Source organism: Coregonus lavaretus, assembly GCF_964263955.1.
Source record: "Coregonus lavaretus genome assembly, chromosome: 5".
NCBI classification, from domain to species: Eukaryota; Metazoa; Chordata; class Actinopteri; order Salmoniformes; family Salmonidae; genus Coregonus; species Coregonus lavaretus.
In genome coordinates this window covers 65,461,595-65,474,230 of record NC_139992.1, presented here as the reverse complement: position 1 = coordinate 65,474,230, position 12,636 = coordinate 65,461,595, and the positions used below count along the sequence as shown (strand labels likewise).

General features: G+C 47.9%; 1 protein-coding gene across 1 annotated transcript in view; it reads left to right on the top strand.

Annotated features, from left to right (window-relative positions):
* The window catches only part of LOC311129798 (coiled-coil domain-containing protein 148-like), a gene marked incomplete at its 5' end in the record, with an annotated part of 45,933 nt that overhangs the window by 2,361 nt on the left and 30,936 nt on the right, over positions 1–12,636 (top strand). The window contains 6 exons of the mRNA XM_084162251.1: positions 5,609–5,712; positions 7,220–7,314; positions 7,461–7,618; positions 9,536–9,631; positions 9,901–10,082; positions 11,992–12,130. Coding sequence (XP_084018377.1) covers positions 5,609–5,712; positions 7,220–7,314; positions 7,461–7,618; positions 9,536–9,631; positions 9,901–10,082; positions 11,992–12,130 — 774 coding nt within the window. The remainder of the gene's footprint in view (positions 1–5,608; positions 5,713–7,219; positions 7,315–7,460; positions 7,619–9,535; positions 9,632–9,900; positions 10,083–11,991; positions 12,131–12,636) is intronic.

Below are 12,636 nucleotides of genomic sequence, written 5' to 3'. Positions count from 1 at the left end.
ACAAATTTGTTTATATCCCTGTTAGTGAGCATTTCTCCTTTGCCAAGATAATCCATCCACTTGACAGGTGTGGCATATCAAGAAGCTGATTAAGCAGCTTGATCATTACACAGGTGCACGTTGTGCAGGGGACAATAAAAGGCCACTCTAAAATGTGCAGTTTTGTCACTGTCACGCGACGTGTATGCGGTCAGCGAAGTCAAACGCAGGACACAGAGCGGCTGGCAACGTACTTTACTGAACACAGTAAATAACGTACAAAAACAACAAACCTCCAAACAGGGAGGAAAACACAATACCCGTACACAAAGCAACTGCCGGAATGACAAAGAACAATCACACACAATAACCAATGAGAGACAGGGGGTAATATAGGGAATACAATACAACATAATGGGAAACAGGTGTAAACAATAAAGACAAAACAAGACAAACACCGAAACATCGATCGGCAGTAGCTAGTACTCCGGGAACGACGAACGCCGAAGCCTGCCCGAGCAAGGAGGAGGAGCAGCCTCGGCTGAATCCGTGACAGTACCCCCCCCTTGACGCGCGGCTCCAGCCGTGCGCCGACCCCGGCCTCGGGGACGGCCAGGAGGACGCGGAGCAGGGCGAGTCGGATAACTCCGGTGGAAATCCCTCAACAGGGAGGGATCTAGGATGTCCCTCCTAGGGACCTAGCACCGTTCCTCCGGACCGTACCCCTCCCACTCCACGAGATACTGCAGACCCCCCATCCGACGCCTCGAATCCAAGATGGAACGGACTGATTACGCCGGAGCCCCCTCGATGTCTAGTGAGGGTGGAGGAGCCTCTCTTACCTCATTCTCCTGGAGTGGACCAGCTGCCACCGGCCTGAGGAGAGACACATGGAACGAGGGGTTAATGCGGTAATTAATGGGCAGTTGTAACCTATAACATACCTCGTTCAATCTCCTCAGGACTTTAAATGGCCCCACAAACCGCCGACCCAGCTTCCGGCAGGGCAGGCGAAGGGGCAGGTTTCGGGTCGAGAGCCAGACCCGATCTCCCGGTGCATACACCAGAGCCTCACTGCGGTGGCGATCGGCGCTCGCCTTTTGCCACCTGATAGCCCGCTGCAGATGGACATGCGCAGCGTTCCATGTTTCCTCAGAGCGCCGAAACCACTCATCCACCGCAGGGGCTTCGATCTGGCTCTGATGCCAGGGTGCCAGGACCGGCTGATAACCCAGCACACACTGAAAAGGCGGAAGATTAGTGGAGGAGTGGCGGAGTGAGTTTTGGGCTATCTCTGCCCTGGGGATATACCCCGACCACTCCTCCTGCCGGTCCTGGCAATAGGACCTCAGAAACCTACCCACATCCTGGTTTACTCTCTCCACCTGCCCATTACTCTCAGGGTGAAAACCTGAGGTAAGGCTAATCGAGACCCCCAGACGTTCCATAAACGCCCTCCAGACTCTAGAGGTGAACTGGGGACCCCGATCAGACACTATATCCTCAGGCACCCCGTAGTGCCGGAAGACGTGAGTAAACAGGGCGTCGGCAGTCTGTAGGGCTGTAGGGAGACCTGGCATAGGAATGAGACGGCAGGCCTTAGAAAACCGATCCACAACGACCAAGATCGTAGTGTTCCCCTGGGAGGGGGGAAGCTCCGTGACAAAATCCACCGATAGGTGAGACCACGGCCGTTGTGGAACGGGTAGGGGTTGTAACTTCCCTCTGGGCAGGTGTCTAGGCGCCTTACACTGGGCGCACACCGAGCAGGAGGAAACGTAAACCCTCACGTCCCTAGCTAAAGTGGGCCACCAGTACTTCCCACTAAGGCAGTGCACTGTCCGACCAATACCAGGATGACCAGAGGAGGGTGACGTGTGAGCCCAATATATCAGTCGATCACGAACCTCGAGCGGCACGTACTTCCATCCCTCTGGACACTGTGGGGGAGTAGGGTCGGCACGTAACGCCCGCTCGATGTTCGCATCGACCTCACACACCACCGGTGCCACCAGACAAGACTCTGGAAGTATGGGAGTGGGCTCAATGGACCTCTCCTCTGTGTCATATCGTCGGGACAGGGCGTCTGCCTTAGCGTTCTGTGACCCTGGTCTATAAGTGAGCTTAAATACAAATCGGGTAAGAAACATGGCCCACCTAGCCTGGCGAGGGTTCAGTCTCCTCGCTGCCCGGATGTACTCCAGGTTACGATGGTCAGTCAGAATGAGAAAAGGGTGTTTAGCCCCCTCAAGCCAACGCCTCCACACCTTCAGGGCTTGGACCACCGCTAGCAGCTCCCTGTCCCCCACGTCATAATTGCGCTCCGCCGGACTGAGCTTCTTAGAATAGAAAGCACAGGGGCGGAGTTTTGGTGGCGTGCCCGAGCGCTGAGACAGTATAGCACCGATCCCCGCCTCGGACGCATCCACCTCAACTTGGAACGCCAAAGAGGGATCCGGATGTGCCAGCACCGGAGCCGAGGTGAACAGGTCCTTCAGATGTCTAAACGCCCTGTCCGCCTCACCCGACCACTGCAGACGCACAGGGCCCCCCTTTAGCAGGGAGGTGATGGGAGCTGCTACCTGTCCAAAGCCCCGGATAAACCTCCGGTAGTAATTGGCAAAACCCAAAAACCGCTGCACCTCCTTCACCGTGGTGGGAGTCTGCCAATTACACACGGCTGAAACGCGGTCAATCTCCATCTCCACCCCTGACGTGGACAACCGATGTCCCAGGAAGGAGATGGACTCCTGGAAGAACAGACATTTCTCCGCCTTCGCATACAGGTCATGCTCCAACAGTCTACCAAGCACCCGACGCACCAGGGACACATGCTCGGCTCGTGTAGCGGAGTATATTAGAATGTCATCAATATACACCACTACACCCTGTCCATGCAAATCCCGGAAAATCTCATCCACAAACGATTGGAAGACTGAAGGAGCATTCATTAAACCGTATGGCATGACGAGGTACTCATAGTGACCCGAGGTGGTACTGAATGCTGTCTTCCACTCATCTCCCTCCCTAATGCGCACCAGGTTGTACGCGCTCCTGAGATCCAATTTTGTGAAGAATCGCGCCCCGTGTAATGACTCCGTCATACTAGCAATCAGAGGGAGAGGATAGCTGTATTTGATTGTAATCTGATTGAGACCACGGTAATCAATACACGGGCGTAAACCCCCATCCTTCTTCTTCACAAAAAAGAAACTCGAGGACGCAGGGGAAGTGGACGATCGTATGTATCCCTGTCTCAGAGATTCGGTGAAGTATGTCTCCATAGCCGCCGTCTCCTCCTGAGACAGAGGATACACATGACTACGAGGAAGCGCAGCGCCTACCTGGAGGTCTATCGCACAATCCCCCTGTCGATGAGGTGGTAATTGAGTCACCTTCTTTTTACAGAAGGCGAGTGCCAAATCGGCATACTCAGGAGGATTGTGCATGGTGGGAACTTGGTTCGGGCTTTCCACCGTCGTTGCCCCTACGGAAACACCTACACACCGCCCGACACACTGATCAGACCATCCCTTGAGAGCCCTCTGTTGCCATGAAATGTTGGGGTCATGAGATGTTAACCAGGGAAGCCCCAACACCACGGGAAACGCAGGAGAGTCAATCAAATATAACCGTATAATCTCCTCATGGCCCTCCTGCGTCTTCATCTTAAGTGGCGCTGTGACCTCCCTAATCAATCCCGACCCCAAAGGGCGGGTATCTAGGGCATGGATGGGGAAGGGCACATCAACTGGTACAATAGGAATCCCTAACTTATACGTGAACCGGCGATCAATAAAATTCCCAGCTGCGCCTGAATCTACTAGCGCCTTATGCTGGGAGTGAGGAGAAACCTCGGGAAACACAACTTTAATACACATATGTGCAACAGAGAGCTCTGGGTGAGTTGGGTGCTTACTCACCTGGAATGACTCATCAGTGCGCTGCCTACTGCCTCGATTCCTAGGAGACCCTCCCCAGCACCGACCTGCAGTGTGTCCTCTGCGGCCACAGTTGGTGCAGGGGATGGCCTCTCTCCTGGTCTCCCTAGCACCAGCACCCCCGAGCTCCATAGGGCTCGGCTCGGAAGTGCTGGGGGATGGAATGGACGGCCCCGACTCCGGACGTCCGCGGGTAGCCAACAGGGTATCTAGGCGAATCGACATGTCCACCAGCTGATCGAAGCTTAGGTTGGTGTCCCTGCAGGCCAATTACCGACGCACGTCCTCCCTCAGGCTGCACCTGTAGTGGTCGATGAGGGCCCTCTCATTCCATCCCGTGTTGGCAGCCAGAGTCCGGAAGTCCAGTGCGATCTCCTGCGCGCTCCTCTTCCCCTGTCTGAGGTGGAACAGACGCTCACCCGCCGCCTTCCCCTCTGGGGGATGATCGAACACCGTCCTGAAGCGGCGGGTGAACTCCGCATAGTTGACTGTAGTGGCGTCTATTCCCCCCCACTCGGCGTTGGCCCACTCCAGCGCCTTGCCGGACAGACAGGAGATGAGGGCGGACACGCTCTCGTATCCCGAGGGCACTGGGTGGATGGTTGCCAGGTAGAGTTCCACTTGGAGCAGGAAACCCTGACACCCGGCCGCTGTGCCATCATAAGCCCTCGGGAGCGAGAGCCGAATCCCACTGGACCCCGGAGGTGAAGCGATGGGTATAGCTGATGGTGGTGGTATCGTCGGAGGAGGTGTGGGCAAACCTCCTCTTTCCCATCGCTCCATGGTGTTCACCACCCGTTCCATGGCGGTGCCGAAAGCCTGGATCATGGCCGCTTGTTGTGCTACGCGCTCCTCCATTGATCCAGCTGGCACCGCCGCTCCTGCTGACTCCATGTCTAGGTGTGTGATTCTGTCACGCGACGTGTATGCGGTCAGCGAAGTCAAACGCAGGACACAGAGCGGCTGGCAACGTACTTTACTGAACACAGTAAATAACGTACAAAAACAACAAACCTCCAAACAGGGAGGAAAACACAAAGACCCGTACATACAGAACTGCCGGAATGACAACAAACAATAACACACAATAACCAATGAGAGACAGGGGGTAATATAGGGAATACAATACAACATAATGGGAAACCGGTGTAAACAATAAAGACAAGACAAACACTGAAACATCGATCGGCAGTAGCTAGTACTCCGGGGACGACGAACGCCGAAGCCTCCCCGAGCAAGGAGGAGGAGCAGCCTCGGCTGAATCCGTGTTGTTCAGCTAGGAACATAGAGCATTAAGGAGAACACTCCTTTTTGGTCATGTTTTATACCTCATGTATTACTCATATACTGGGTCCCAAATGGCACCCTATTCCCTACATAGTGCAGTATATTTGACCAGAGGCCTACTAATTTTACCCATAGGTCCTGCTAAAAAAAGAATATAAAGTGGATACAGTGAATACAGAATAAAGTGCACTTTATAGGGAATAGTGTGCCTTTTGGGACGCAGCCATAATCGACCATGATTGCGGTCTATGCTTTGGTCATGACTGGTCACAATGATATCAGTGATTATATGATAATGCTAACATAATGATATCATGTTATCATAAACTTGTGAGAGATTATTGATAATGATCACAGTGTTCCACAGTTAGCCATAGGCTGATATAAGATCTGTCTTTCAGGTGAAGAGGACTCTCCGCGCAGCCAAGGAGACCAAAGAGAGCTCCCTACTGAGGCAGCACAGACAGGTGTGGAGTAGAGAGAACATCAAACTAGCCAATGCAGGGTAAGAAACCCCTCCCAGCATACCCATCACCAGAGAGCAAATTATACCATGGCATTCGGGGGATCTCTCTTTTTTCACAGGACCTCCTAATATTTAGTAAAGACGTCATTTAACATTAAGAATATGTATTACCTATCAATTTGGCATGAACACAACCAGTAATGATGTTTTCATCTTATTGTCAAACAAATCACTTCAAAAAGTAGGCTACCTGCGCATGTTCGTCCACTCCAAAATAATTCCAGCATCCAAACGCGCCATTTGATGAATACGAAACACCAAAAAGTGTAATGACATTCAGCGATTGTCATTGGGTCTACACTCTTGTAACCTGAATGAATTGATCTGTCTTGCTGACAAAATGACCTTTTTTGTAGAAAGAAAAGTTGGCCCACCTGAAAAGGGGCTGAGATACGGGACTGTACCGGGATGTGCAGCCACATGAGGAAAAATGGTTTCAACCATGACACAGAGGTGGGGGTGTTTGTTTAAACAAAGAGGTGAATGGTTAAATTAGCATTATGTAGAGACCCCCCCCAAAGTTTGACTTTGTTGCATTGGGGGGGGGCTCATGTCCCATTCAGGGGATCCATTACCATGAACCACTACACCAAATACTGTACTGTAGTCTGGACCCACCCTACTCGGCCAACAGGTCAACAAGCACCTCCCCAAGATAAAATACATTAAAATAAGCCCCTGTAAAATGGGAGATGGGTGATTCAAGATGGCTTTCCGTGACCAAAGCAAGAAAGAAGGGAAGAAAGAGAGTGAGAACTAGAGAGGGAGGGGGTCTCAGTGCTAGCTGCTGTGGCGTTGCAGCAGATACTTTCCCTAGCTTGATGATGAGGCAGAGGAAGCAGAAGAATTGGGCTGCTGCGGCCCGCTGGTATCATGCGTTGTGAAGTGAGAAGGGCAGCGCTAGCTCTGGGGTGCATGCAGCCTGTTCTCGGGGTAATGACTTTCGGAAAGATCCAAGGTTAATGGTGTACACAAGCGTGGGTTCCTGTAATGAAGACAGATAGACAGGCCGCACCACGGCACCAGCACATATCCACTGAATTCATTAGTGTGCTGATGATGTAAAGTGGTTGTCCCACTGGCTATAGGGCAAATGCACCAATTTGTGAGTCACTCTGGATAAGAGCGTCTGCTAAATGACGTAAATGTGCCCTTGAGCAAGGCACTTAACCCTAATTGCTCCTGTAAGTCGCTCTGGTTAAGAGCGTCTGCTAAATGACCAAAATGTAAAATGTAAATGTAAGAGAGGTGAGAAATTTTTTGTTTCTTTAGTTACAATCCCATTAGATTTTAGCTGGGACTAATGGATGAGCATGCGCCACACACTGTGTGGATCTATCCCAAATGGCACCCTATTCTCTATGGGCCCTGGTCAAAAGTAGTCTACTTTATAGGGAATAGGGAGCCATTTGGGATGTGTTCAGTAGTGTTGGTACAGTATCACTATGCTTAATGAAATTCCCTTTGCTCTCTTTCCATGATGCAGGGAAAAGGCTGAAGCTGAGCTGCAAGGATTTCTGAGACCAAATGGTCTGGGAAGTAGAACAGACAAGGGCATACTCTCTGAGCTGCTGGACCACGGTACAGAACCCCTCTCAGTCCTGAGTGTATAGATACTGTTCTAGTCCCTATAGAGTGAGACAGTACCATGCTGACGCGTGTGTCTGTGCACGCATGCATGTTTGTGTTTGTGTGTGTGTGTGTGCGTACATGGTGTGTGTCATTAGAGCTGCTTCTAGAGAGTGAGCTGGAGGCGTTCAAGTGTGCCACTGTGGAGCCCATCTGGCAGCTGAGGGATGACTTGCAGTACAGACTGACTGAAGTCCAACACCAGCAGCACCACCAGCCTCCTCAGCTGGCAGACTGGGAGAAGGTACTCCACCAGGTACATAACAACATGGCTGTGGCCCAAAATGGCAGCCTATTTCCTATGTAGTGCACTACTTTTGACCAGGGCTCTGGTCAAAAGAAGTGAACTAAATAAGGGATAGGGTGTCATTTGGGACACAGCCCATGAACTGAGAGAGGAGCTGGGGAGCTCTGTGCTTCAGAAAGCTGCAGAGGAACTTACTTTTCTCCACTTTTCTCCAGCCCTTGACTTTGTTTGTGAAAACTGTGGTTCTGTTTTTTTATCCACACAATAAAGCAAAACATCTTAGCATTCACACTCTGCAGGTACCAAAAAAATAGTGAGTACTCTGCAGATTCTACAGAGAGTTGAAATAAATCAAACTCCTGTTCCTTTCGCACAAAAGTCCTCAGGTTACCCACAGTGCAGCATTCATTCCTCATGAATTTGGTGTTTGTTAGAAATCCATGCTACGTAAGTCACCGCTATTAAGTTAATTCTCCTTTTGACTCCTGGAGGCTTTTTCATGCTCCGGGAGAAAATGGTGGGATTAAGAGCAGGCAGGAGGGATGTCTTTGAAACTGGGCCATATAGGGGGATGAGGAAGACACTGCCAGCCATTTTGTCTGCCTGCCTCCTTGCCCCTGTGTGAGTGAGTCAGTCTCTGGTGGATCTTCATCCCCCATTCCTCTTCTCTTTCATCCAGACCCTGAGAGCCTCACCACAATGGAGCTAACTCTCTCGCTCGCTCGCTCTCTCTCTCTCTCTCTCTCTCTCTCTTCTTTCTCTCTCTCTCTCTCTCTCTCTCTCTCCTCTTTCTCTCTCTCTCTCTCTCCTCTTTCTCTCTCTCTCTTTCTCTCTCTCTCTCTCTCCTCTTTCTCTCTCTCTCCTCTTTCTCTCTCTCTCTCTCTCCTCTTTCTCTCTCTCTCTCTCTTCTCTCTCTCCTCTCTCTCCTTTTACCCAGTGACCTGCCATGCTTAAGACCATTCGCTTAAAACCCTTAAGTGTTAGAAGGTAAACGATAATAACTAACTCAATACTACTCTACTGACTGGCACTGAACCGAAGCTCTCAACTACAGCTCCAAATAATTCTACACTTGTTGAAGTCTTGTTCTTTCCACTGAAAACAATGACGTGTGACTTCTCACTAGAATCTGATGTTTGGAGCAGTGCATACCACATTAGATGAATAATGTCATCATTCAAGCGAGAGCCATTCATTTTGGTTTAATAAACACAATCAGAGATTATTGTGGAGATGAAATCCTGAGTGTGTTGTGAGTCACCTTTGTAAAAGTTTCTCTCCATTGGGTGTAATAATGCATTTGTCTACCTGTAATGCACTCTCCCTTTCATGAACCCAAATGATGCTGGTGGATGATATATTTGAACATGATTACTTTGGTAGTTACATTTAGATTGAATGGTTAAGCCTTAATTTCCTCACATTTCCTGTAGGTTTTTAATGACAACACGTGCAGCAGGAAGGAGAATCGAATGCTTTTCTTTGTGGTCTAGTATGTACTGTTTCACAATAGACTGATTTCCTCCCTCTGAGTGGCATCAACAATCAAACCTGTTAGAAACGGAAAGAGGGTTTAATTACTGATAAATTGCCATCAGTGAATTGCTCTGATTATATGATTCACTGTATTTGTCCACCAAGTAGAAGATAAAGCAAAACAATGGGAAAATGGAAATATTACATTTCTGTGGATTGTGTACTTTAACAGAGACATCAATTTCCTCTTCCTCTCACAAAATATAATCAGATACAGAGCCCCTATACCATTATGGATATCAAAGGAGGGCAGACTGTTATTTCTTGGATATAGAAGAGAAAAGAGAAATGAAGTAATAATTCCTTGAAACAGAGTTTCTTTGTGTTCAAAAATGTGTCTGTGAGGTCACCGTCTGTGTGAGTCTAAAGATCTTCTCGATACACGCACAGGTCAACTTTGTGAAGGACCAGCAGGATGCCATCAACAAAAAACTTCACACAGAGTATCTGGCCATAGAGGAAGACATCCTGTCCCTGGGAGTGGAGGTACCTAGATGTCTCACCATTAAGGTTGCATAATTCTGAAAACTTTCTACAAATTCCCAGGTTTTTCCAGAGATCATGGTGGGAGGATTCCTGATTTTCTCCTTATTCCCTCCTGATTCCTGGAATCTTGCAACCGGGAATTCCGGGAGGAAATTCCGAACATGTATCAACCCTATCAATTACCATCATGTTTGATTGTGCTGCCAACAAATCCATCCTTAAGGTTTCACAATGTCTTCCAAAAGACATAACCATATTGTCCTCTGCAGGAGAGTTCTACCAAGACTGCAGACTGTCTGGTTCAGGTAGACCAGGTTCCAGAGGAGGTTTTGTACTTAGACTGCCCCTACCCTGGACTGACAGCCTCCTTGATCCAGGAGTTCCAATCCCTGTCTGAGAAGTACCAGTCCAGATTGCAGAGTGTACAGGACCGCCTACAAGGACTGGATAGGTAAAGAACTGCACTGATCACAACTATAGTAGTCTCACCCTGAAGGTTGTATCCACTGGGCACAAACTGGTTGAATCGACATTGTTTCCACGGCAAAAAAATAAATAGTTAATGTAATGACGTTGAATCAACATGGAAAACGTATTGGATTTGCAAAAAAAGTCATCAACGTCAAGAAATGTCAAGAATCTTTTTCTTTGTTTCACCTTTTAACCTAAATCCAATGACATGGTTAAAAAATGTTTGATTTCACATTGAATTCACATTAGTTGACAACTCGATCAAATCAAATTGTATTTGTCACATGCGCCGAATACAACAGGTGTAGACCTTACCGTGAAATGCTTACTTACAAGCCCTTAACCAACAATGCAGTTCAAAAAATAGTGTTAAGAAAATAGTTGCTAAATAAAATTAAGTTAAAAATAAAATAAAAAGTAACAAATCAAGTCAAATCAAATTGTATTTGTCACATGCGCCGAATACAAAAGGTGTAGACCTTATAGTGAAATGCTTACTTACAAGCCCTTAACCAACAATGCAGTTTTAAGAAAAGTAAGTGTTAAGTAAAAAATTGATAAGTAAAAAAAAAAACATTAAAACAAATAACAAATCATTAAAGAGCAGCAGTAATATAACATTAGCGAGGCTATATACAGAGGGTACCGGTACAGAGTCAATGTGTGGGGGCACAGGTTAGTCGAGGTAATTGAGGTAATATGTATATGTAGGTAGAGTTAAAGTGACTATGCATAGATAATAAACAGAGAGTAGCAGCAGCGTAAAAGAGGGGGGGGGGGGGGGGGACAATGCAAATGGTCCGTGTGGCCATTTGATTAGCTGTTCAGGAGTCTTATGGCTTGGGGGTAGAAGATGTTAAGAAGCCTTTTGGACCTAGACTTGGCGCTCCGGTAAATAAAACATTAAAACAAATAACAAATCATTAAAGAGCAGCAGTAATATAACATTAGCGAGGCTATATACATTTGGGCCTTTCTCTGAAGGCCCAAATGTAAATCAAAACTAGATGTTGAAATTAGGTCTGTGTCCAGTGGGTAGTTCCTCCTGAGCTGAAAGAGTATATAACGGGGTGCTTGATAGCCCGCTATTTTGAATTGATATCTTGTTCAAAACTAATCAACGCAAAGCGCTAGTGTTTATGCAGAGAGATCCTGCCGTGTGACAAGACAATAGAGCACAGTGTGGATGTTGATGAAAGAGATGAAAGAGTCAGCTTGGTGCTTAGAGCATATGTGGACAGCATACAATGTGTAGAACATATACACATACAATGATTTTACTCTCCCAAGGGAGGCTGGCTGTTAAACAGGTCAAGTCTAAAGTGTCTATCAGAGTAACAAACTTGCACGCACAGCAGTGTTCTACTTTTTGAATTCTCAGTGCAGCTCAAGCAATTTCTCCAACTATCAACATATTCAAATGAATAGAGGACACGTATCGGGAGACGCGTTGGTTGGGAATTGTGGGAAGGTGCGCGTTCGGGCTGTGCGTCCCCTGCAGAAGTTGGTCTCAGAGTACCTATGTAACAACGGGAAGCCGGACTGTCACATCTCAGCGTCTGTGGACTATGATTTATGCTTAACACACCAGGGGGTTGATTACATAAATGCATTCTACTAATCTACTAATACATTGAGATTCATTTCCATTGATGCTAAACACAACCACACACAGAAACAGATACAGACAAAGACAGACAGACAGACAGACACACAAAAGAAAGCCTCAGATCTTCATCATATAGACTTTCTTTGGTGAAAATGTACTGTTGCCAGAAATGAGACATTATGTGGCTGTGACTATAGAACAATTCTCAGCATGTGTTTTGTTTTGTATGCAGTGGGTGATCCAGACATGTTTCTCTTTGCTCTCTCTCCAAACTGTCCAGGTTCTGTGGCTGGTCGGCAGATGACCATCTGCGCTTCCAGATGACTGTGAGCCAGTACCCTCATGACCTGCACAACCACAGAGCCCTGTACATGGACATGCTGCAAAGACTGTTCCCCCACAGATCCAGACAGGAGCTGGTCAGTAAACAACAGTAACCGCTCTGGATTTACTATGGATGTGTTCCAAATGGCACCCTTTGGGCCCTGGTCAAAGGTATACTCTATATGTACACTATAGTGCACTATAAAGGGAAAAAGGTACACTCTTAGAAAAAACAGTTCCCCATGGGAGAACCCTTTTTGGTTCCAGGTAGAACACGTTTGGGTTCTATGTAGAACCCTCTGTGGAAAGGGTTCTACATGGAACCCAAAAGGGTTCTACCTGGAACCAAAAGGGTTCTACCTGGAACCAAAAGAGGTTCTTCAAAGGGTTCTCCTATGGGGACAGCCGAAGAACCCTTTTTGGTTCTAGATAGCACCTTTTTTCTAAGTGTGTACCACTTGGGACATAGCCCAGCAAAGTAATTTGTCATCACACCCCTTTACATACACACATACCAAGGGCACGTCCAATGCAAACAGCACAGTGAAAAAAAAAATCACCCACCCATAAGTACACTCTGGCTGGTATACAATCAAATGCA